At 42.2% G+C, this 26,530-nt stretch overlaps 1 protein-coding gene across 1 annotated transcript; it reads left to right on the top strand.

Moving 5' to 3' along the window:
* The first annotated feature begins 502 nt into the window (after window positions 1-502).
* Window positions 503-23,693, top strand: rell1 (RELT like 1). Its single transcript, XM_035148443.2, is given in 9 exon segments — window positions 503-770; window positions 7,168-7,368; window positions 10,507-10,578; window positions 12,881-12,935; window positions 16,689-16,746; window positions 16,748-16,938; window positions 18,736-18,868; window positions 20,778-20,829; window positions 20,913-23,693. Coding segments are annotated over 8 exon segments (768 nt in total). The 5' UTR covers window positions 503-745; the 3' UTR covers window positions 20,811-20,829; window positions 20,913-23,693.
* Window positions 23,694-26,530: the final 2,837 nt, after the last annotated feature.

The raw sequence follows: 26,530 nt of genomic DNA, 5'->3' as shown, positions 1-26,530 counted from the left end.
TCAAATATTGAATAAAAAGGAGCAAAAAGAAGAATAATCGTATATAATCTGCCCCACGTTCACAAGACATGAATTAATAAAGCAAATAATTTAATAGAATTACAAATTAAAATCACTGCAGGCCAACACAGCCCCTCACATCCCTCTATTAGATACAATTCATTTTATACCATTCAAAAGAAGCTCACAAAATGATTAACCTGCCACAACAAAACAACCAGAACACATTTAGATTAAATTATATTGTACAATTTTACATTCTAAACAATATTATGAAGGAAATATTATAATTTGTTATTATAATATTAGATATCATCACAACAGAGGCATAGAGAAAGTGTTTTGTGAAACTATCACTCACAAGTTTTGAGTTATGTTATTTGAATTGATTTCACGATTAAAAAACGAAGATTTCTTATCAAGACCCAGCGAAGCCGGAAGTCCTGGTCAGTGACTCCTCTTGCTCTCCTCCTCCTCCTCCTCCTCTCCTCCTCCCCCTCCTCTCCTCCTCCTGCGTACCGCTCTCTGTCGGGGGCGGCGCTGCGTTGAAATCAGGGCGTATCCGCTGTTGGGGAATCAGGAAATACGCTCACGTTAGTAACAAACCCCTCCTGTGGCTAAGTTTACTTTAGTTTACTTTGACCACGGCTCGCTAGTGACCGGCTCCTCGTCCATCTGCTGCCCGTCTCAAGCATCACCTCCGCCCGCCTCCCGGCTCCTGGGCTCCCCGCTGTCCTGCCCCTCAATGGCTCATCCAACCGCCACCACACGTAAGTTTCTCAACTTTTATTCTCAATGGACGAGGGGGTGATGTGTCGCCACTGCGCGTTTTTAAAGTCGCTGTCATCGCGTGTTCTTCTCACCTTTTCACGCAGCAAAGTTGGCTCCCGCAACAAAATAAACACGCAACGTAGCGAGCGGCTAGTTTAGCTAATGTTGGAGCTGGAGGATGCAGACACGCTGTGTGACAGCTACACGTCAACACCCCGCGTTCACCTGTGTGGACAGATGGAGGAGCACACTTGGCTGAAATCATTTAAAGTTATAGCTTCATCTCTTTAAAAGTGATATATTATTAAAGAAAAGTTAAGGCTTTGCATCTATGAAACATGCATAGTTTGTAGGATGTTATTGTTTTTTTTTAATGAAGGTCAGTCCATCCTAGTCAACTTATAATGATTCTTGCAAAGTTAAAGTCTGCAACTTAAAGATCCAGTGTGTAGAATGTAGTGACACCTAGTGGTAAAGTTGCATGTTGCAGCTGAATACCCCCTCACCTCACCCTCCCCTTCTAAACATGAGAGAGAAACCTTTAGTTGTTCATAAAAGCTCAAAAGGTGTTTAGTTTGTCCAGTCTGACTTACTGTAAAAAACATGGCGGCCTCCATAGAGAGGACCCGCTCTGGATGTAAATATGAAGTATTAAAATATAAAGGGCCCATTCTAGGGTAAAGAAAACAACAATTCATACAATTCAGATGATCAAACACTCGAGAAAACATCACTAGGATTATTTAATATTCAATATCTAGATCCCTTTCCACTAAATCTTACACACTGGACCTTTTAAGGGTTTCTATTAACTAATTACTTTTTATTCTTAGATGTAGTGCAGAAGCAGAGTAGGAAATTGTGGCTCATCACCTGCTTCCATTTTCCATGGAGAAGTGGAAAAGTGAAGAGGTGAAAACTTCAGATGTAGTATTAAGTAAAACAAAAATGATCTCTTATCTTTTATTAATGTACATTTTGGAATAAAGTCTTTGCACAGAAACCATCCTCAAATATTCAGTCTTTCATTGACAGCCAAAGATGTCTCATGAGTAACAATTCATTTATTACACATCCTGATGAAGCCCCTTTCTAAAAGCCTCTTGTGGTTCTATTTAAAATACTCGAACCACTTAAGCAGACGACTGTAAGTGTGTCTGCATCAGCAAGTGTTGTCTTTCAGTTCCAGCCAGTGCTGCTTTGGTTTTCTTCCTAACCTTTAAAATGCCCGGCCTGTTTCTGTTTTCCACGGAGAGTCCACAGGAGTCTGTCCTTCGAAAAGGCCAAGGCTGAATCCTCATGCTAATTCAATGAGACCCAGTCATCCAGTGCCCCGGTTTGGAAACTGGAATACGCTCATGTTATGTTAGTGTGTGTGTGTGTGTGTGTGTGTGTGTGTGTGTGTGTGTGTGTGTGTGTGTGTGTGTGTGTGTGTGTGTGTGTGTGTGTGTGTGTGTGTGTACTGTAAAAGTGTCTTCACCACTTCATGTAAAGCTGGAATTGAGGGTTCATTTAGGGTCACAAGATAAATTTGGAGGAGTTACAAGATTATTACAAGGATACGAGAGGTCATAGAATAATCAGTTTTGTTTCATCTATTCATTCATTTCTCTGGCCTTTAGCTGCTTTTTAAAATATAATTCTGAATTAAAATGTCTTATCTCATGACTGCAAATGGAGACGAGGAAGCAGCCGCACTGAGTGACTAAATAGAGGATGAGGCTTTGACGTGACAGGACTGTCTCTTGTAATCTGAAACCACATGTGGACTGGGTCTTAGATTTGCTTCCCTAGCTGCACATGATTTCCTCAGCAAGAGGAAATGCCACAGTTAGACAGAGTCTTTACAAACCTCTAATATATACTGCAGAGCTGGAGACCACAGAACTTCGTCCTAATGCGTTGTGGTCAAATGAAAAAGCGTTGGTGGTTTGTTTACTGCCGTTCTCTCAACAGTTAAGTACTTTTAATGGACTTACTTTTTGACGATGCCAAGAAAGGAAAGATTTGAGGTGTCGAGGCCCTGATGGCTTTTTTAATCTTCTGAGATAAATGAATACAACTCGATAATATGAATAGGACCAGATAATGTGAATGAACATGCACTAATAAATGTGGTGTTGTGGGTCGAGCTCGACAGATATGAATTTTTTGTGGCCGATGCTTATGCCAACATTAGGTGATTATGATGTTGTTATCAAACCCTTACGACTAATAAATGTAATTGAGGCTTGATGTTTTACAGTTAAACCATAAAGTTTATTATGAATAAATATAAATACAAATACAACAGAAGTACAACTAAATATATAGAAGTGAATTTAGAGAATAAACATTTGTTTTACGTAAAATGTATCTGATTATAACAGTTGATATCATTAGCATTAAAAATATGACAACTGGTAGCGTTTTTTTGTTGTTGTAAGTAGAACACAACAGATATGGATATTTAGAGGCTGATACCAATACAATATTCGGGGAAGTATTTTATCCAGAAATAAGAAGGAAACAGGAAAACAACCAAATATATAGAGCTGGAGTGATGCATTCACATTTGTTAAGGATCACGGCAGCTCTGCTAAAAAGTCTGTCAATTCTTGCATCTGTTTCAGATTTTCAGTTTTAAAAGATGTCAGTCAGGCTGTCAGCCAATAAACGTCTCACAGAGTCGCTTCTGGAAACAAAATTAAATCTGAATAAGGTTCATTTAGTTTTGTAAACAAGCGGCGTGCTTCCTTGTGCCATGTTGTCTGCTGATGTCAGCGGGAAGAAACATCAACATCCTCTTTTCTGAAACGCTTTGTGGCGTTGTGCAGCGAGAGCAAGAGAAGGAACATTACAAAGTATGATTCATATAGATTCCAGCACACAAAAGGCATCTTTAAACTTTGCCTCTATTAGTAGCTAAAATCGTTTCCTATTCGAACAGCGGATGTTTAAGAAAGGGGATCAGAAATGAAGAAGAGAGGAAGAATACATTGGTTAAATCTAAAACACTTTACATAGCTAAACTGTCTCACACTTCAGTATTTCAGGTTATTTCTTTCAGGTATTTTCAAACATAAATCACCTCCTTTGTGTGTTTCTGCAGCGATTGATTTTACATCATCCTGTGAAAGAGGCTTTTGTGGCAGACGTCGATAACCTTCAGGCAGACAACTTCTCGCACGCTGATTCCCGATAAAACTGCAGGAAATTAAACCAGCGGAACTGTAACGCTGACCTATTCAGGTGCAGCCTGCGAGGGATGTTTCCCTCTATGGATTTGACAGTGTTGACAGAAATACTTTTTGGAGGATATCCCTTATCAAGATGAAAGTTAGAGCGAATTCCGATGGAGTCGCCCTCATATTGAGGTTTGCAGTTTCCAGGGGAATATGATATTTATCTGCTGCGATCCTCGGGAACAGCAGTTGCTCACTGTAACACAACATGCTCTCCTTGTAGCCAGGGGCAGCTTGACCCAGTCAGCGTTTGTTTGGCTTTCACCCGAATCTTAACCAATGTGCAGCACTTGGTGTCACTGGGACCTTTGTGTAAAATGTTGTCTTCAGCCCAGAATCTCTTCTCACATTCTCATCTCATCCTAAGAATAAACACAGTCGCTTCTTCAGCCTATTTTTGGTGGATATCGGGAACTCATCAGCAGTGTCAATATGACACCAAAGTATATTTAACAAAGCAAAGACGAGCAGCCGCCCCTCGGTGTTGTGATAACACATCCAGCATCACAAGGACTCCGGGTCATTGCACCTACATCAGCTGATAAGTTATTTAGTTACAGTGTCATTGTCATTTGTTCAGCTCATAGACTATAAATGAACACTATCCAGAAATAGAGCTAAAATATCAGTATAGGCCATGAATCCTGTCTCGTCCATGTTAGTGGATGGGACATCGACCAGACTAAAAATATATATATATATATATACAGTCGAATGTCCTGCTTCGTATGCATCAAGGTCAGGAAAAAGCATTTGTGTACTTACACATTTAAGTGTCAGCTGAGTTACCATTGTTTGATCTAGGAAAATAAATCTAGTATCAGTCAGGTTATATTTTGGACTTGTTCGGTCAAAACAAGACATTTTTAACTTGTAAGTATGATGAGCATCTTCATAGTATTTTTTGGAGATTTAATTTATTCTACGATCATTTGTAGTTTTTATATTTTATATTTATATGGCACATAATTCCACAATGTCTCTTTTCCTCTGCGTTCACGCAGCATGATAATATGATTCACATAATTACTGTGTGAATCCACATCTTTATTTTTGGCTGTCGCTCTGTGGACTTCCATCGTGGCACAATGCTTTGGTTGCTAAGCGATTTGTGACTCAACTCCAAATCCTCCTCAAGGACTCTGTTCAAGCCATTTTCCACTCAAGTGTTTTATTTTTTTATTTAATGCTTTTAATACAATCTTCACTTTCCACTACGACTCCTTCTGAACCACGTTCTGAGGCATGGGACGGTGCCAGGACGGCCAATCAGAGCGGCCTCCTCTAGATATAAGCAAATGGAAACGCACAACAGTCGGTCACAGTGCGGTCAGTGAGCGGACAATGGTCTGTAACAGTGTGTTCAGTCTGATGCACGAGGGAAGTCGAACAAAGGACTAGCAAAAAATGCCTGTGCATCAGGAGGCACGTGGTTAGATACACAGACACATGCCTGTACACGCAGCACATTTCACAATGAGATGAAGATATAGTTTTATTGGATAGGATTGAGATTATTTCAGAATGGCCGTATACTTCTTTTGGTTTCTCACTGACACACACAGACGTGATCAGGAAAGAGGACAAAGGCCCTCTTGTGTGTTGTACTGGAATGCCTTACGTGGTGCTCAAACAGCAGGAGTCAGTTTTCTCCTATAGCCGACCACAGGCCGCCATCTACACTTTGAACCTTGACCTTTATCAGTTTCAAGATGGCTTGACCGAAATCTGACATGAGAGCAGTCGGTCGTCAAGAAAATCATGAGGTTGGTTGAAAATGAGATGCGTGGTTACTTACAGCCATGAAGCTATATTTTACAGGATAGTATAGTCTCAGGCATTGTTTCACAAAGCCTTCCCAAGAGCCATGTTTCACCCTAATGGGTCTAAAGTCCGGTGTGTAGGTGGTGGGCATGTGGGAGTGGAAGCAGAAGAATCGCAAGTTTATAGTAAAGTTTATGATCTATGTGTTCCCTTTGCTGCAGTTACATAATAAACCCTGAGGTATGACGAAACTTACTACTTGCAAAGTGGGTTTATGTGTCCTGTACACATCAATGCTCTTCATCCGCAGCTTTTCAAGCATATAAACTCATAATCGAAACCAATCAAACCTGCCATCCCCCATTCCTATCCACGCCCCTTTTTCTTAGGTAGTACGACAGAATACAGAGGAAACGGATCTGCTCCATCTTGTGCAACATCTTTGACATAGTTTGGAGCCAGAGTCTATGCAGTAGGGATCGTAGAGTTGAGCCGCTGTCGCAAGGTCCCACTGATACACGCGCTCGACCAATCACTAGTAGAAAAACTATCAGCGTGATTAGAAGTACCAAAAATGAAAGAAACTATCTTTGAGCAAAATTTATTTGACTTTTTATTTTGTTAAATGTCCCAATCACTAACATGGAGAAGGCAGCGTTTATGACCTATGCGGCAGCCAGCCACCAGGTGGTGATCGAGATGTTTGAGCTATCTCAATAATGCATTTGTAAAATACTAAACCATTGACTTTACACCAGGCTTTTGTTGGGCAGTCGCTTTCTGCTGCCTCACGGAAGCAACGATGCAACTGACCAACACACCCTTTGCTATTTAAACAACGTGACGTGAAAAATAAAAACTCCATTGTTCGGAAACTAGCAAAGACACTCTGGGGCTTGTGTTGTGTGCTGGGTGTAGGCCTCTAAATGTTAATTGCACATCAGCAGCAGGACTGTTGCACTTACTGACCTCTAATGTATTTTAATGGAAGAGTCATTACAGGAAGGAAGAAACTGGATTGCTCCCTCGGCTTGAAGGACACGTGTCAAGCTCTTTTCAACAGCCTTTACTCTACAGATACAGTAAGCCTTCATTCTGCCTCTTGCACCGAATGCTGTGGAACGAAGACACAACAGGTTTGCGTCAGATGGAGCCGTTACAGAGCGGAGACGGCAGCAGACTCGACTGATCCAGGACGGGAACATGAAAGCTCGGTCGTGTTGCAGCTGATAGAATTTAAATCCTCTCAGCTGCTCAACACAGGCCTCGGGAGGATCCTCGGTGTCAGTGTCGATATCAAGTTACCATCAAGGGCGTTGTAATGACAATGTGTTGTTTTATTCTCTAAAGCCTGTGCTCTGTTGCAACAAATATACATTTAAAAAGAAAATCTCTTTCATTTTGTCAGCGGGTCCACCTACTGGAGAAGGTGGAGGAGTGGGCAGCAAACCAGACTACATCGCCTTCATCCTGGTGCCCACGTTCTTCCTCTTGGGCCTGTTGGGGGTGGTGATCTGCCACGTGCTGAAGAGGAAAGGCTACCGCTGCACCACCGAGGCCCAGGAGGACGACGACGTTTTTGAGGAGAAGGATCCGGAAATGGGTGAAGGTAAAGAAATACATACCCAGTACCAAATACCACTAATAGCAAATCTGAACAAGTATGTTTTTTAGGCTCTGGGAAATTCCTCTGGTTTTAGTTTTTTACTTTTATCTACATTATCACACACTATTTTCCATCAAGTTTAAAATTAACCTCGGCTAAATTATCTCTGTCACACTGTGATGCTGCCGCTTTTCAGTTCAGTCGAAAAAAACGAATGCAGAAGAAGCGATTTCTTATGCAACAATTTCCAAATTAGTCATCGGTCTGCGGGAGGTTTTCCATTTCCTTGTCGTGTGACTTTTTAAAAATCAATATGAGACGTTATGTAATAAAGTCACATTGGTTATTTTGCTTGCCCTCCAGTATTACAGGCTGGTACTACATTCCTGACTCTAATAACTTTGGTATGTGCCACTACGTACTGTAGGTGCGGGCAGATGATGACGATAATAATAATAGACCTGTGTGATGTGGTTGGCAACTTTCTTTGATATAAACCTGTTGACATTTTTATTTTCCTGTGCATCAAACAAGGTTAAAATGCTAAAATTCTACATAGGTCGGAGCTTACTGAAGGAATACATGTGTATTTTATGCATCACTGAATAAGAAGTGATCTTAAGTGTTTTGCACCGATGAATGAATCTTCAGAAAACACCCTGAGCTCAGATACAGTTAATGCTGTATTGAAAGTTTTCACACATCATAAGACATCATTTTACTGCGGTCTTATCTTATCCATATTCTTCTAATGACAGAAGGACAATGACCTTTTTTTTAAGGAGTGGAGGCATATAGAAACCAAGAAGACGTTTGGCATCACTCATTCTCTGACTTATCAGGGGTGTGTTAAGTGAGGTGAAGCAAAACAAAGTCTGCACTCAAGGCCTGTTTGATTTACCTGGGCTTCGCGGCAGATAATGCCTTATTGTTATGGAATTGTGAACCTGATGAAGAGTTTTCTGGCCTCCCAGAGAAATAGTTGACCTAACTGACAAATGAGACCCAGGTATCCCCCTTTATTTTACAGTACAGTACAGTACAGTGTAAGACTCTGTCATCAATCCTGTTTGCAGACGAGAAAACTCCTGGCATCACCAGTTTGCCATGGGGTATTTCATGGGCATGAGAAATGTTCTGGAGAGAAGGAACTGTTTACATAATGCTAAACATAGTGAGACATCTTGCAGCTAAAGAAATACCCGACAATAAAAACCGGGGCCAGACAGAAGCTGGTGGAGAACAAAATGGAGCAAAACGTAGAGTAGTTAGTTTCTGGCCTCTCAGACAAATAGTTGAACTGACCCAGGTTTAGTCTTCCCTTTTTCTGCATCGGTCACATCTGTCATGCCTACAGTGCTCTCTTCTCTCCTTTAAATACTTGTGTGCAGACGAGGAACTCCTGGTATCACTGGTCGGCCCTGGGGTATTTCACTGGTACAAACTGTTTACACTGCGCTGTCAGGATCAACAAGAGACCCTGCTGTCCGCCTCTCACGCTTATCTGTTATCATGCAACTGACCTCTCGACAGTTTCCCTTCTGGAATATAAAGTCTCGAAAGTAATGTTGACCAAAGCCCTAATTCCTCCTTCGTTAAGTGGAGAACAGCAGGTATTGAAACCGACAGGCGTAAATCTGGTTTCTAAGTTTGAGACCTAGCAGCAGCAGCTCTCCTTGTTTTTCCTTTTGTCAAACAGCCCTACCCTCTCTTCCTCATACATCGAAACAAAAGAGTAGGGGGATAAAAAGCTTTTCCCACCCACGTTCAGTTCATCCAGTCGTCTCTTGTTTGTTAATGAACAGGTTTCCTCTTGCATTGTTGTCTCTTTCTGCTTTATAGGAGACCTATAACATCAACTGCTTTTGAGGTTTATACGTTGCGGACAGCTTGTATAGGTCACTGTGATTCACAGTAATCCGACGCGGCATGCCAGAGGATTTCCACAACTTGTGGAAAAAGTATTACGTTCAGGGGAAATGAGGAAAAATTGAGGAAGCAATCAACAGGAAACTCTGGGAAGTACCTGGTAGTTCCAGGCAGTGTGTGCTGCCTGGAAGAGCTGGTTTGAGTTTTGCAGTCAGTGATTGCACATTCTTATGGATTAGAGCCTGGTCTCAGGCCAAACTTAAACATTCCAGTGGCTTTCACTCAATACATTGATGCTGTTAGTCTCACAATGTTTTGGTGATGAAAACGGATGAATTAACAGAAAACGTGGACCCTTGTTTCTGTTGTTCACTACAATACAACTGCACTAATCAATCATTTTTGTATGAACAATGGACACATTGACAGGGAATTGTCACCCATTGTTTTGTTTTTTACAGCCTGTAACTTGATTCTTTCTCACAGCTCTCCTGTATTTTGTTTCTCATCATAGCAGGCAGCCATTTTTGTTTGAAAAGCTGTCAAAGAAAACTTTGCATGCTGTAGCTGCTCTGCACCAAACAGCAGACAGACAAAGTTGGCGTCCAGCTGTCAACACAACAGTTAAAGAGCCAGATATTTCCCTCAGGAGCAGGTGGAGAACAAAACGGAGCAAAAAGTAGAGTGTTGCTGCATATCTGCTAAATGGGAAGATAGTAAAATACGGTTTGCTCACATGATATCAACTTTATAATTCAATAAACATGACAGTGTTGTGTTTACGGCTTGTTACACTGCCCCCAAGTGGCCATAAATTCAATTAAAGCAGCTTTGCCAAACTTTAATCTCTCGAAAGGAAAACAGTCACACAAAAACGCTGCATTTAGTGAACGTGCGGGTTCCAATTATAACTAATTAATTGCATTTCTGCTCCAGTTAAACAATAAAACCCTCGGGAGTCATGTCATCAAGTTCTAATATTAATAAGAGCTTAAGTCCTGACTGACGGCTGTTTTGTTTTGCATTTACAAGGGAAAAGGCTCCTGGTTGTTAATGTCCTAAGGCCAAACCTGAGAAGTGTTTTTAAACATCCTGTTTTTTTTTAAACTGAAATGTTTGCTCGACCTTTTCTTGGAGTTTTTGTCCGCCCCTTAATTAATATATCTTTATGGAGCCGAAGCTCAATCAAAGCTGCTTGATGATATTTGGGTTTCACTGCCTATTGCTCATGTACTAACGAGAGTGCTTCCTGTTGTGTTTTTTTTTTTCCAGAGATGAACGACACCCTCAGTGAAAACAATGACACAGTCGGACAGATTGTTCATTACATCATGAAAAACGAAGGTATGTTTCCGACATACTAAAATGACAAACAAACAAAATACGCTTCTAATGCCACATTTATAGCTGTTGATTCCGTCACTGTTTTCTTACTTGAATCACATGAATTCTCATTTAATCGCTCTATTCCTGAAAACGTTATAGTGGCACTACTAACAATGAATTCCTCCCGAGCTGGAAGTGATATAAATGGCTCCACTTATTCCAAATAATTGCTTTTTTTTAAAGTTTATACAGCAAAAGATGAAATTCCGATCAATTCTCTGTATTGTGTCAAATTCAGTCAGGTTGATGAGAACAGTCCTGACAGTGGAGTTTACAGGATTTTCCTCGGTGCTATTAGATCTCTCAGCTTTGGAGTTTCATTGAAATCACACAGACTGTATATAAAGATATGATGATGACATGACAGCACCCGAAAAAGTGAAGCGAAAACACCTATATTGCCCCCTGGTGGCTGGCTGCAGTATGCGTCGTAGTCCCAGCCTCCTCCATGTTAGTGGATGGGACTTGAGCTGGAGCGTGTATATGTAAATAGTTATCTCACATTTAGTTTGAGTTATTATTAGGTTACGTTTAGGTCATTTCATATCATAGATGTTCATAACAAGATACAGATATAAAGGTTTACTCACAGATAGTAGCAGTGGAGTGTTTAGCAAACAAGAGGAACAGTAGGACTCGTCTGATGTGAGAGGAGGAGGAGAGAGAGAGACGTTCGAGTTCTGGTTGTGTTGCAGCCGGAGAATCTGGACAGACTGTTGGGATTTTTGCGTGCACACACATACAGATCAAACATTTTGTTCTCCACAACTTTCACTTCATCAAACAGCGCAGACATCAACACGGCGCCGGGGGAAGGACGAGGCAGGAGATGAAGGGGAAATAAAATGAAAAGGAGAGGGAGAGAAGTAATAAGATTATACTGCCGAGCCGACTGTTTATGACGTGGGCTACAGCTAAACACATAAAAAATGTGTAACAACACAAAACATATATCCATGCAACCACACTTAAATGTAACCTCCTCTCTCTCCCCCCCGAGAAGAAGCATTAATAAACCGTATATAAAAATACTGAAGGGTTGGTTTATGACACACTAATATAGTAGGTCTTTTCCAAGTGTTTATGGTTACAGTTATCATCACGCTTATTTCCTCCTTTTGAGGCATCCATAATTGGTAATATATAAACTGGTAATGAATGACAGCGTAGTAAAAAGTGTTGTAAAGATACAACAAGGGTGAAGCTATAATTGTGTAAGAATACTTCACATTGATAAACATTTTAAATTACCTTCTAATTATGTTGTATTGTATTTTAAATGATAAGTGGGTGAGGGTATATTCAATTTATCAGTGTTTTAGCATCAGTTTTTTGTCTTTTTACTTATTATTTTAACTTCAGCAGTTATTCTTGCTGCTCTAAAAGGCAGAATCAGTATTAAGGTGAAAGAAAAACAGCCATATTGCTGATTCCTTCAGAGGAATCCAAACCTTCCTTCATATCTTATCTTAAAGACTTCACCTATGATAGCAGATGAAGGCAGCACTGTCCTGTCTCTGTCACTGCTCATCATCACTGTCAAAGATTGATTTTACTCCCCCCCCCCTCCTCCTTGCCTGAGCTGTGAGCTGAGTCATCGCTGCCTTTTCTTCTAACTTTAGTATTTTTAAAGTTGGGAGTCCGTTAACTGTGACTCACCCTCACAACGTCAGTTTGGAGACGTGGAGACGTGGTTCAGGGACTCGAACCATGGAAATATTCAGTATTATACGGGTGTGACAGTAAAAATTAGTTTTCTTTTTTCGCTACGGCTTTAAACAGGTATTAGGTATCTCTTGAAAAAGAAACTGCCTGATTAAATGAAGATTAAAGAAAAATAGAAACATTACTTTGTGGTTTAGATGCTGAAAAAGTCCATAATTAACCAAGAAAGAATTTCTATCTGAGCTTTTATTGAAGAGATATTAGCATCTTCTGTTGATGTCAAGTAAAGAAATTCCAAACTTTATCCCCTACTTGACTAGAAGTGAAACTTTGTTTGGTCTGACAAATGTTCCGTCAGCTTTGTCCCGTTCCCCCGGAGGTTGTTGTGTACAGTAGCTTCACTTCAGTGCCGTTTTTAATTGTGTTAAGGAGTTGTTGCCATCTTCTTATAAGCGATCTGCTTTTGAAGTCACTGGAGCGTTCTCCTCGCTAATTCCCAACACCACTGTTATCTCCCTCTTTCTCTCTCTCCCCCTTTCACGTCTGAACGAGTGTGTAACTCCCCCTCTCTCGCTCTCTCTCCCCCACTTTCCAGCAAACTCGGACGCCCTGAAAGCCATGGTTCGTGAGAACAGTGTTGATTCTGACGGGTAAGTGTCTCACTCATAAACAATCAAATCCCTCTGTTTTTTAAAACTACTTAATTTGTCTCTCTGATAAATGAGTGAACACTAGCGCTGTTTACCGTATCAACCACCAGGTGGCACCATAGGCCTCCTGGTCAGCCTGAAGTGAGAGCAGTTGAGGAAGGATGAATGGAAACACAGAGAAAGACAACCAGGCCATGTCTCTCTTCTGAAACGCTTCCAGATTGGCAGGGCCTGATCGAGGGCAAGCAGTTGTGGGGACAGATCCCAAAGTGTGGCTGTGCCCCACATCGCTGTATCCAGGGGTTATTAAAGCCCACTGAGCCCAGTTGTTGGCATGTTTCCTGCACCGGATTTTTAAGCCAGAATACACCGAGAGCGACTATGACTCAAACTTCAAATGGGAGCAGTGGGCAAAGAAAAGAGTAGATATTTACAGTCCAGAGCTTTAAAAGTAAAGAAACCTTCATTAAAGCTGAAAAAATTGATCGCCAAAAGTCTAATCAATAACTACCTTGATGAAAATAAGTCTTTTATATTTCCTGCTTTTGTGCCTCATATCACTTATTGACTATTGGTTAGACAAAATAATTCATCTGGAAACATGACCTTGTGTTTCAGGAGTCTTTTTTTATTATTATACTATAATAAAATGAAATCATAATACTATTATAAGTAATTCATAGATTAACTCATGATCAAAATAACTCTCAACCAAATCAGATTGTCCATAAGTGAAGCTGTATTCTCTCGAATGACCAGCAGAGGGCGACTCCAGAAGTCTATGAGGAAAACCTTGTCACTAAGGACTTTATGATCTGATTCTCTAGTTTCAAGTCTTCTTCAATACATCGTGATGTTCAGTTAGTAGGTTACATTCCCATTTAGAGTCAAACAGATGATAAAGCAGCGTGCTTTGGGGCGTGGACACCGTGTGATTGACGGCTAGTACCGTCCAATGGGTGCAGGTGTAGGTGGGCGTGCAGTGTATTTGAGCTTTCAGTCTGTCCAAATATAACTACTTCTGGTTTAAAACCAAAGTGCCAAACTCGTCATCAATTAGTCCTCATTTTAAGAAGCTTTCTTCTCATCAGAAGTGAAATGGTCTGTTTTGAAAGTGCAAACCGTGACAGCGAGCAGCTAAATATTATGGTTAAATTACACAAACCAGCTCTAGACAAAATCTACAGGCCCTGAAAACGTTTTTTTTCTGGAGCATCCTTCATATTGTCATCTCAAATCAAAGGCTGTGACCCCGCATCAACAGAACAGCAGCTGATGGTTCGAGCAGAGATCAGACGTCTTCACGTGTCATCCCAGCGTTCCTCTGCGCACAGTAAATGAGCGAGTGTAGTGCTGAGATAAGAGCTGAGAGCGAGTTGGGCAGATAGGACGGATAGAAGGAGGAGGAGATGCTCGCGACAGTGGAGGAGTCTTAAGTAAATCGAGTTAGAGGAGTATGTTTTCCTCTCTCTCTCTCTCTTTCCTCCTGTCATCTTTCTTGTCCCGCTGCATATTGTTCTCGGAGGAGAGGAGGGAGATAAAGGACGGGGAGATGTTCTCTTTTGTTGGGGAAGAAGCAGTGTTGATAAATGGCAGCAGCATTGCCTCGGCGAGGATTAGGTACTGAGGTATTCTGCTCAGTCACATTGGGTGTCCTGGAAAGGGAAAATAAAAAATCTGCTGAAATCTGCAATCGCACACATTTTCCTGGCGTCACTTCCATGCATCATCTTCTGCGCTCTCTCCAGATTTCTTTTCACACATATCTCCACTCCCGTGTTTTGTCTTTTTTTCCTCCCGTCTCTTAATTCTGTCCAAATTTCTCTTTGTGTTACTCCCTCTCTTCTGTCGCCGTTCATATCTATCTCTGTTTTTTTCTCTCGGCCAGGTTGGGCAGCCGGCCAGTGGATCACTTAGAAATGGAGGAATGGTGGGAAGAGGGGGTTTCACCGGGGGTAATTTATGGGACACTTAAGGGGGGAAAAGGAGGGAGAAGAGAAGGAGGAAAAGGAGCGAGGGATGGAGAGAGGCTACAGGGGAGGAGAGAGTGACTGTAGTGTGGCCAGGCCTTGCTATCTGCCTCTCCAGATTCACTACTTCACTTCCCCTCCGCTCACTGCTGCTCTCGCCATCACTGCTCCACCTCTCCGCCATCCCTCGCTTCCCTGTCGTCGCTCCACAACATGCTCCGTTCACATCAGCGCCTCCCTTCAATCATTTCCTTCCTCTCCTGGGTCAAACTCCTGTTTCCTACCTCTGCTCCTCAGGGAGCCTCACACTGCATATGTGCTTCATGAATAGGTTTTGTGCCTTTGATTAAAAAACAATGCACTTGCTCGTGCATGTACTTATACGCCTTGTTTATAGTACCCGACCTGTATAGCTTGTGAAAACACAGCACTGTCTTCTGGTGTCTACCTCACGTTATTAGTATCATGTCTACATCTTGATACCACGTCAACCTTGTTTTTTGTAGCTCCACAAACTTCTCTATTTCTTTATCACATCTACGCAGATGTCGTTATGAAAAAGTCTGATGTTCGCAAACAGGCTGAAACCGGCCACAAGGCTGGTCTGATAGTGTGACGTCACTGTGGCTGCACTGACCCTCGTTGACGTCAAGTCAAAGTTTATTCAAATAGCGCATTTAAAACCACTTCAGTCGACCAACGTGCTGAACAGGCTTAAAATATGAAACTAAAAGAATATTAAAAGATATGTAAACAGAGAATGAACGGGGCCAAAACAACAAGCAATAAAATGCAATTTGTTGCGAAATCAAACTTTAAACTATTACTCACCAGAATAGGTGGCAGTTTGTTTTACTGACTAACTTCTTTACAGTTTCAACATGACTGTGTCTCAATGGACGAAGTCAGGTTCCTAGAGAACAATAAGCTCTTACCTCCGCCCCATCAAACACGTTATTGTCAGTCCTCGATGACCTCACTGTTCAGGACCCGCCCACCTTGCTGTGAAGAACCTAACGACCTCGCTGTAAAGTACAGTTGTCTGAATCATTCTTGCCAGTTTCTCTTTCACAACATATACAGTGAGTGTTCATCTCAGCCTCATTAGTGAAAACCTAAAGCATCTCATCTCATTATTTTACTTCCTGTCCCTTTGCTTCATGTGCACGTGTTTGTGTCAGTGAGCAGAGCTGCTGTTTATTCTGCTTTTGTGTGTAAACAATGTGAAGAGCTGCTCTCCGGGGTCATGAACATGCAAACATGCTACTGCTCCACTCAGAAACATGTGAGAGAGAGAGAGGGAGGGAGAGCAAACAGACGGGCGAGCGAGCCTCAATTAGTGTCTGTTAACACACTTCTAAGATAAATACAGTACGAGTGGAGAGAAAACACCATCTACTGTTTATCTCCTCTACAATTCTCCACATGTCACCTGACGCCCGTTCTTTAGAGAATATTACTTTGATGATTATCGCATTAAACATAATTTCCACTGGTATTTGCTCTGTCAAAGTATGAACTGTGAAAGTGTGTCTGTTGTGCGGTGACATGAAGGAAACTCTGCAGCTCGAATTCTCTGTGAAATGCAAATGTGTTGGACTGACTGTAGGTCAGTTTGTGAAAGGTCTCACTTCTCAAAGCCGATCCTTAAAAGTTTTGTTTATTTTAATTTAATTGTATGAAACCACAACGGTTGCTGATTAGCTATAATGTTCGTCTCATTGATAATCATTACAGAAGGTTTTAAAATCACTAACTTCTGCTTCTTCCTCTTCTCCCTCAGTCCTCCTCTCACTCCGACCTCGCCCGGCACCCCAACCCCCCCCACGACCCCCATCTCACCCGGGCGCGCCCCCTGGAGCCGCCAAGCACACCTGCAACCACCTGCACACCATCGGAGGCCCCGGCGGCCACAAAAACATCTGCACGCGCTGCAGCCAGAAGAAATGGCCGCTGCTAAGGAGGCCGTCGGCGCGCAAGTCAGAGAATCGCCGCAGCCACTATGGAGAGGTCACGGTCCTGGCTGTGGGCAGGTGTGTGTGTTTTTGTGGGAAGAATAAAAAGGAGGGTTTATGGCCGTGTTTAATCTCCAGGATTCCCTGGAATCACAACACACAGGGTGGTTTAATTAGCGGAGGTAAATTAAAACTCACACAGTTTGCCCCGGAGCCATATCCGACACAAAGTGCACACAAAACATTCACTGTCAAACATTAACTCCACGTAATTGCCAGTGAAAAAAGAAAAAATCCACACTTAATAAAGTAGATTGAGTTTTCGGTGCACTCTGACATCAGACCAGCCACCTGGAAAATGACATGGCTGGGCAGTCAGGGAGAAGCCTGGGAAAACCCCCCCCCCTGGAGCTGCAGGGCTCAGTGTGAGCGGAGGTTGAGTGTGGAGCGTCACCGGCTGACCCGTGTTGTGTTGCGGCGACCTCTGTTAAAAACACACCACACTGGACAGACAGAGGCGGCGGCAGAGAAGCCGGTGATATCTCACAGCTTTCTGCCTCAGTGCTGCTGCTTGTCTGGAGCCTGTTTGAACACACGTCAACAGAAACGTAGTTAGTGTGCGTTTGTCTTTTGTCTTTCATCGTAGATTCTTTGCAGCTGCAGTAATTGATAATGTGTTTTTAACTGATGCTGTTGTCTCTGTCATAATTTTTTTTGTATTGCTCATATTCAAGAATCACAATTTGCCCTTTGCTCATAGGATTCAGTTTTTTTTTTAATGTTTCTTCATCACAGAACTTGAGGAGAGATCAGTCTGTAAAACTAAATTTAAAATTGCGATCACACAGCGAAAAGAATGGGGCCAAATGGGTTCATTCAGCTCATTTAGCACTGTCCACTGATTGGATCACTCAGGAGGATTTCACCCCAGCTGAACAGGCACGTGTGAAAACCAGTGACAATGGAAACTTGACATTACATTCCAGTGGTTTAAGTCAAAAACTCCACATTGGGAATCAAACTCTCTCAGTTTGCTACTGCTCCAAATCCACCACAGCTCACGTCACCTGTGCCCTGGATGTTTAAAGCAATGAGGCAATTTTATAGTCCACTTGCGAACCCAGGGAAAAGTGAGGCAGCGTGGCCCCCCCGTCATGCAGTGAGGAATCCTCCTCCTCCTCCTTAATGTCCCGGTGCGAGCTGATTGGGATTCAGAGAGGCTGCTTTTCATTTGCACGCCCAGATGAATGGCTGTGCACGGAGAGGGTCGGCACCAACTGGATAGGAATATTCATTTTGCTGATTTAATTAAGGTTTTAGAGAGAGTGTGTGTGAGAGTTGAGAGAGGTGGTTGAGAGACACACACACACACACACACACACACACACACACACACACACACACACACACACACACACACACACACACACACACACACACACACACACACTCTGTTCCTTCTGTCGAGGCTGAAGCAGATGTCAGCTGTGGCACAAATGAGAATAACTGATACTCTCTGGGTTGATGTTCAGAAATATGAGCTTAGCCGTGATGTTATAATTGAAGGACTATTTTCCAAGGCTTGTTTTATGTTGCTTATGCCTTTTAAATGTACTATTGACACAGTGAAAGAACCGAGAGCAAAGTTCTGTTTTAGTTTGACCTAGAAAATCATCTTTTTGTAAACTGCGCCGTGTGTGTTTTTGTCTCATTTCAGCCACTGGTGTGTCCTCACATTTCAGCAGAGTCTTGTTTTAATGAGCTGACTATGCTCTGTAGGAGACTTCCTTCCTCATTTGTATCCCAAACAACATCCATGTGCTTTTTTCATTCTTTTTGACAAAACAAACATATTTATTTCTCCCCCATTTCCAGGTTCCGGGTGACAAAGTGTGAAAGACCAACCAGGGAGAGGCGGACTCTGTTGATATCAGATTCCAATGGGAGTGTCCCCACGTCCCCCACAGAGGTGGAGCCCAAGAGCCGGACGACGTCCGAGTCCCAGCAGGTCTGTGTCCTGGAAACTTACACTCATCTCGTTCTCTTGTCGTCATTGTCTCTCTCCCATTAACACCCTGTGTGTCAACAAGCAGTGTTTACGTATGCAAGATAATTTATGTGTGTGAGTGGAGGCGCCGCAGTGGGTCTGTGTTTTTTTATTTTTTTATTAATGATGCGCATGTTCACAGCACCTGGTGACATTAACCCCCCTCTGATTAATAGTTTCCCTCTAGTAGAGAGAAAGCTGTTCTGAAAGCAAGTGGTGGCCCAACACTAATTTTTTGCACGTACACACACACACACACACACACACACACACACACACACACAACCACAGAGGTCGCTCTTAAGCACAATCCGAGTGACAGGTACACCGACTTAAGAGTGAAAGATAGGTTTTCACGTGAGAGAGACAAATGCATTTTGATGGACCACAGCGAGCACGCTGCAAATAGCTCTGCACAGAAGTTAGAGATCTCTTTTGTTATTATGAGAGAGTGCACAAACTCTTTTTGTTCATGATGTAACTGTGGCGGGACAAATGACAACATGACCGGCGGCCGCAGTCAAGATAAATAATTTCCATGAAATTTGAGAGGTAACATGAGCTAAGAAAGAACCTATTCAATTATATTTCACTTTCTTGGGAGATTTTCCAGATTTTCCCGATTTCTCAGAGAATAATTGTATGAAATCCAAAATAAAATTCCAGATCTAGTGAATTTCAATGTGGTTTCATAAGAGGACTGATATTTCTAGTTTAGAATGGACCAGCTCTAACCTGATGATATGTCACTAACAGCTGTGACAGTGATAGAACTTTCCCATGTGTTTCGACAGATGAAGACACGTTTAATTGTTTACAGACAAACCACATTTTCAGTAAAAAGATAGAAACAGTGAACAAAACTGAAGAACAGCTTCATGGACATTGTTGTCAGCGACCTCCCACTCAACCAGTTGTTTATTATCATTGGAGTGAGGTTAATTTGAGTTCAACAGAACAAGTTTAATGAGTAATTAAACATCCACGATAAAGAGCAGCGGCCGTCAGCGCTGGATTTTTCTGTTTTCATCTCTGCTTAATGAAATCTTGACGCTCCGGGTGATGAAGAACCTCCACTCGTCTTCTCCTCCTGTGTTTCGTCTATTGTTTGTTTGTTTGTTTGTTTGTTTAACACCAAACTGTGAGAAACCTTCTCGGAGAACAAGCACAGGAAACTGACACCGCTGCTTTAAAGTGAGTCCTGTGGGATTCAGCTCTAATTCGGCCTATATACTCGTCACATTTAACACTCATGCATATAGTCAACCAGTCAGGGGGGGGGACTGGTGGAAAGTTATGACTGCGTTTTACCCTTTGTTGCGACAGTTGTGGCGTAAAACAGTAGAAACACAAACCTTGGTCCTGAAATCTAATTACATCAATTCATTCTATTGATTTTCGAACTGTGTCGGGTAAGAAAAAACAGTCTTATATGTGATGTAATAGATTGAAACTGAAAGACGCATTTCCCAATATCCTTGTTGTACTATATCACAAGAAATCCTCTGAGTTCTGTTCCAGTTTTTTATTTTTTTATCTGAAAATCCCTGAGCAGATTCTAAAAGGCTCTGTAATGTGAGAGTTTGGAGTCTTTGGGACAAACCTGTTTCAAACCAAATTTGTTCTTAGGGAGAGACGTTAAACTCGTATTTCATGGATGATACAAACGCAAAGAATCCATTTAACATCGGTGTCATTTCAGTGCTGTTGACTTGTAGCTTTTCGTGTATTGACTGTGTGAGGAGGACAAAATGTCTCCAGCCCCAGAAAATAAACAAACCCTTTAGTGTGGAGGACCGAGGGCAGAACGGCCGGAATCAGGCTGAACACAGACCCTTGATTAATGATTCTTTTACTTCTCCACCACCAGGGGCCAACAGACAACACGGACACTGAGAAATGATAAAAGAAAGAAAATCCAGGTAACCTGTCATATATATATTTAATTTCCTTCATCCTTGTCTCCTTTCCTATGTCTAACATGATTTACTTTCTAACTCCACAGCTTTCTCCAGAAACGAGAGAAGCAACACCTGGACACTTTATATAAAAACCCAAACGAGAACATCCAAACATCCGCACAGGAGGAACGTGAAGCATCGGAGTCGAACCGAGGATCGCTCCCGCCACACTCTCGCTCCACAGGGAGGGAGAAAGCTGCAGCCGATGAAGACGACGGTGCAATTTACAAGTAGAAGGGTGGGAAGGTGTGTCTGGTCACGATGCACTCCATTTCCTCCTTTTTAAGAATATCACAGCAGTGCCTTGCTCAAAGGCGTCAAGGCAAACTAATCAACCAAACTGCCTATCTGTCTGTGACGCAGTATGTTATTTACATGTTATCAAGCAGTTCATTTGTAAAACAACTCGCTCAGGAACGGGCGCTGCCAGACTGAGATAAAGTCGCACGCAGTCATTCCAGGAAGAAGGATATGGATATGGATGAGCCGGGGAAATACACGGGAGCGTTAGCATCAGCGATAAGAGGAGAGCAACAGTAATCACATCCTGTAACGGCGTGAACACGACGTTGAGGTGTTTCCCCCGTCTTCTGCGGGATTAAGCGTCCTGACCCCGTGTCTCCGTCTTCCAATCTGACCTCGAATAAAGAGGAAACTGCAATTTAATCAGACACGAGCTGCCCACTGAACATTGTCCATCGACAGGTATAAGTGACATTATTTATTTGTCACTTAAACATTTTTTTTTGCTACCTGCCTCTTTAGCTACCTAATCTGCTAGCTGCTAACTTTGTGCTAGCCTCGTGCTAAACAGTTAGCTTTAGCACAGAAGTCTAGAAATTACGATCAGAGCTGTGAACCAAAATGAAAAAGGTTGTCGACTGAAAGAAACCAAAACGCTGCGTAGAGCTACTTCGTTGACCCCGTTGTCCTTTTACATAGTCATGTGACCAGATGCTAATATATAAACATATTTTTGCAGCTTTAATTTGTAATATTAAACATTTAGATTGGCATTATATATTTTTTTGCATGCTATGACAGAAATATAATTTATAGAGGTGTAACATTACATTGTTTTGTTTGTCGGACGTTAAAAACACATTGCCAGTTAAAGTCGATGGAAGGAAAAGGACGACGATTCTAACCAAACAAACCTGAAAGCTTTTACTTCTTCACTTTTATCTCAAGTCTTGTTCCTTTTCGGCTTCGCTCTCGTGTTCACGCAGAATAAATCCTAATCTGTTCGAAGCCAAACGAAGCTACTTATTTTAACTGGATTCATCGTATTTTACCGTGAGCTGCCTTTTTTTTTTTATATGAATCGTCATCGTAGTAAGAGGTCACGAGCAGATCGTGTACAAATGAGTTAATCCGTCGCAGATTAGCTGTCCGTTGTTCTGCCGGGATGTGATCCTCCCTTTTCTTCTTCCAGTGAAATGTTCCTCTCAGTTCTCAGCGTGTCTAATTGCATGCGCTGCCGTTCGATGAGCGTTTACAGTATCAAGAAACCATTTCGTTGTGGAAGCAGTTGAATGAAAGAGAGAGGAAATCATGTTGATTTCATGTTGAATGTTACCTCCAGAAATACGTGTGGTATGACTCTAAATATTTGTGTGTGTGTGTGTGTGTGTGAGAGAGAGAGAGGAAAATAAGAGGCACTTTTAACTCTTCCTCACTTTAACACAGCGTCATTTCTTTTTTTTAACGGAAAGTTCTGGTGTTTTTTAACCTTTTTCTTATTCTCACGTGTGACCCCTTTGGCTACGGGTCACGTTAACGTCACAGGTACACAAGCGTACATCGTGGCGAGCAGCACAAGCGAAGGAAAACAAGGCTCAGACATTAGATGTTAAGCGTGATCCCTTTAAAATCAAGACCGATTACAATCGGCCTTGTGACCTAATGGAGACGCGCACATCACGCCATTGAAATAACGAGTGAAACTGGAGCCTAAAGAAACACAGAACTTGGTTATTCTGTTCGAGTTCATTTCCTGAAGTTTGAAAAGTGCAGCATCAACTTGACCCTCGGTCAGAAAGGTCACAGTTATGAGAATAAGATCCAACGTTAGAAATGCTGGAAATACTTAAATTAATCAAACATTCAAAATTTCGACGAGAAAATGACGATTAGAATGTAATAGTAAGTTCTTGGCCTCATCAGCTAAGTTGAATATTTTTATTTTTTCTATGCTCAACTTCTCTTCTTTTTTTTTTACGAAGAGTGCACAGGATCCAGATGTAGTTTGTACTGACGTCTTTAGTTTGAAAAGTCTACCTCTTTTGTCCTTGTGTGGAAAATAAACAGTGGGAGCAGGAGCAGGATCGAGCATTAGATTTATCATAACGTGGCTCCAGCGAATTTACACATAAAATGTTAGTTTACAAGTCACAAGCCGGGTCTTTCTCTGCCCGGACTTTGTGACGACGCACATGAAACACAGCTTTTGTTTGTTTGAGTTTTTTGGAGCTTTGGCCAAAACTAAAAAACATGTTCATCAGAAGATCTGCTGCTTTCATTTTTTAATTTTTTTTGTCACCATTCTTAATTAGTTTCATGGTCCTTTTTAAAAACCAAGTAAATCCTTGTGAAACATATTAAACGTGTTTGTGAATGTCTCTTCATTTTTTAAAACATAAGTGTTCTATTTTTCATGTTTTGGGACAGTTTCTTTTTTATTGTTGTATAATGAAAGAAATAAAGCAAATAAAGACGACTAATACACATCGAACCATAAATAATTGTTCACAGTTAAACACACTGATAAAATATCACCGTTCTATTGTTGTCGATGCAAATATAAACTTTATCGCTGAGTTTTAGCTTCTTCTTTCTTCATCTCTGTTCATTTCCTGCCTCCTCAGGGTTTCTGCAGGATTTCTAAAACGCATATTTAAATGTGTTAAAATATGATGTTATAGGTCTCTGACTTTAGTTTGCAAGATAAAATGGTGTTTCTAGGGTTATTCTGTACTTGGCTACTTCACCTTATCAATTATGAAGAGTATAAGTAATTCTGGGACTCCTATGGTCTTTCATATTTGACGTACTTGACATAGATGTTAAATTTCATTTGATTTGCTCTTATAAAGTCTTAAATGTAACCCCTCCTCTGAATGTTCGTGACAACAGGAAAATAACCTGTTGTTGTGAACGCGTCTGACCCGGAAAATCTCCTGCATGTGAAAGGCAAACTCTGGAAAATGTCCGGACCCACTTTTCAGTTCATTTCCCAGAGTTCATTCCACCGATCTGCAGTGTGACTCCTCTCCCTCCTCCCTCGTGTCGCCCAACCAATCCGTCTTCATATCGTATTCTCCCTCATTTCCTTCCTTCCTCTCGTTCCCCCCCCCCCCGCGCCGTAATGAAAAGATGATTTGTCTCCTTCATCTCGAGGAGGTAGCGCGGTGACCTCTATCCTCCGTCGTATTATTTCCAGATAATGGAGACGGAGAGGTGTGTTTTTGAGGCGACGCGCGGCACCGAGGATTAACAATCCTTGACTCCTTGTGTCCTCTTAAGCATCTGAGTCTTATCAGGATCACTCAGGCGAAGACGAATCTCCTTTTTTCCTCACGGATCCAAAGATTCTGACCTCAAAGAGACGAAAGAAGAAAATCAATTAATTCAGATGATGGCTTCATTAAATAATTACCAGGCCTATCTGTTCTGAACAACAGCGGGAACGTGATTACAGGAGGCCTCTGAGTGACACGTGGTCGCCGCTGGGGTCACTCGACGGCGCCGGGCGGGAGGATCGACTCTTCGAGTGTTGACAGGGACGGGGAACATTTCCATGCTGACGGCACACAGGGCGTCGTCACCCCACCCCACCCATCACTGAAGGCTCAAAGCAAACCTGCCTTTTATAAACACACACACACACACACACAGGATGGCTTCAGGATGTAAAAACCTGTCGGAGCGATGCGGTCGACGGTGCAGGACGTGAATAAGCAGCACAAGGACCTGGTGCAAATATTGACTCCTGTGTTTACTGTTCTTATTACCGGAGACAAAAAATATGAAGCTAATTTAGTTTTTCCCTTTCTCACACCACATTAGAGCAGCTAAAAACCCCTCAAGGACATTAGGTATGCGCACGAGAACGGTATAGATAACAATAAAGCTTGGTTCTGTCTCTTTTGCACGACTTTCATGTGCAGTAAATTTATCTCAGCCACTGAATTATTAAGGCCTCCAGGCGACAGGATTCCCAGGCCGATGCCAGGCTAAGTGCCCTACATCTTATCTTCGTCTGCCTCCACCAGCCGAGAGGACGGAGCGGTAACTCGGGGAGGAGGGAGTTCTTTCTCTTTCTTTATTTTTAGCAAAACATCCAGGACCAAAGGGAGGAAGACGATGTTTGACACGTCTGAGCCACATCAGAGCTGTAAACACAGTGACCTTCTGAGATGGCTCGGTTCCCACGAGCGTAGGTTGTTTATAAAGACGGATGAAGCTTCTCCGCTTCCTCTCACTCTCCAGAAATGAAACGAAATAATCCACAAACGAACGCCGCCATTTGGAGTGTGTTTCATCTAAATTGTCAGAATTGTCGTTTTCTTTACCCTAGAATGATCCTTTAGGTCCTTCAGGTGTAGCCTAGTGTTTTAGATTATTGGCCGAACATAACAACAATATGAAAATGTCCCTTTGCACTTAAAGTTGACTCTACATTGTCATCGAGTCAATTTCCACCTGTTCGTAACATTTTATTCACCAAACAACAGGAGGGAAACAAAATGGATTTGAAATGTATTTATCGTTTTCAATCGAGGGGTTGTGTTGAGACAAAAAGGGACGACAAGACAGAGGGGTGGGGGTGGGGGTGGTGCCGATGCTGCGGCTCCATGAGGCGTTCGTATCCGGGATATTTCGGCTTCAAGCGTCATCCGCGGTCATGGCCAGAGTTAAACATTAGCTGATTTTCAGGGATGTTGGTTGGATTCCAGAATCTATTTTTAGGCTCTTTCTGTTGAATGTCCACACTGATTAACAGATTCTCAGGTCAGAGGTCAGATCAACAAACAGTAGAAGGTTGATGACTGGCAGGAACCAGGAAGTGCACTTTTTACTGTAACTGGCTCCAGAAAGTCTCAGAATTACACCTTAACCATCGAGAATCTGTGGAATAATTCATCCTCTTTAAATACAGTCCGACCTGTTCCTCCGAGACAAGTGTGAGTGTGTGTGTGTGTGTGTGTGGGGGACAATTAAATGTGACATCATTAACTCCAACAAAAGCCTTGAGAAAAACAAACATGTTAACTGAGAGCGCGCACACACACACACACACACACACACACACACACACACACACACACACACACACACACCTTGGGGACTCTAAAGCAAGCTGCCTAATGGACCTAATAAAAACAGCACAGAGGAATCTGCCACAGAAGTGCTCTTTATTTGCCATCAACACACTCACACACACACACAGACACACACACATCTACTCTCGACCCACACCAGGTTGTGGCACAGATTAGCTCATTGCAGAGCCACTTTTGTGTTGTTATCTCGAGGCGGGGCGAGGCGCGCTGATTACATGTGAGTCAGTGGAGGGTAACAGTGACGGACAACCACAGTTAAACTGGTTATAATGGAAAACCAGACAGTCAACAGAGAGGCCAACTCCATCTCCTGCTTT

Source organism: Hippoglossus stenolepis, chromosome 23 (assembly GCF_022539355.2).
Source record: "Hippoglossus stenolepis isolate QCI-W04-F060 chromosome 23, HSTE1.2, whole genome shotgun sequence".
In the NCBI taxonomy this organism is placed as follows: Eukaryota; Metazoa; Chordata; class Actinopteri; order Pleuronectiformes; family Pleuronectidae; genus Hippoglossus; species Hippoglossus stenolepis.
The sequence above is the reverse complement of the archived record's forward strand: the minus strand, read 5'-3'. Positions and strand labels throughout refer to the sequence as shown.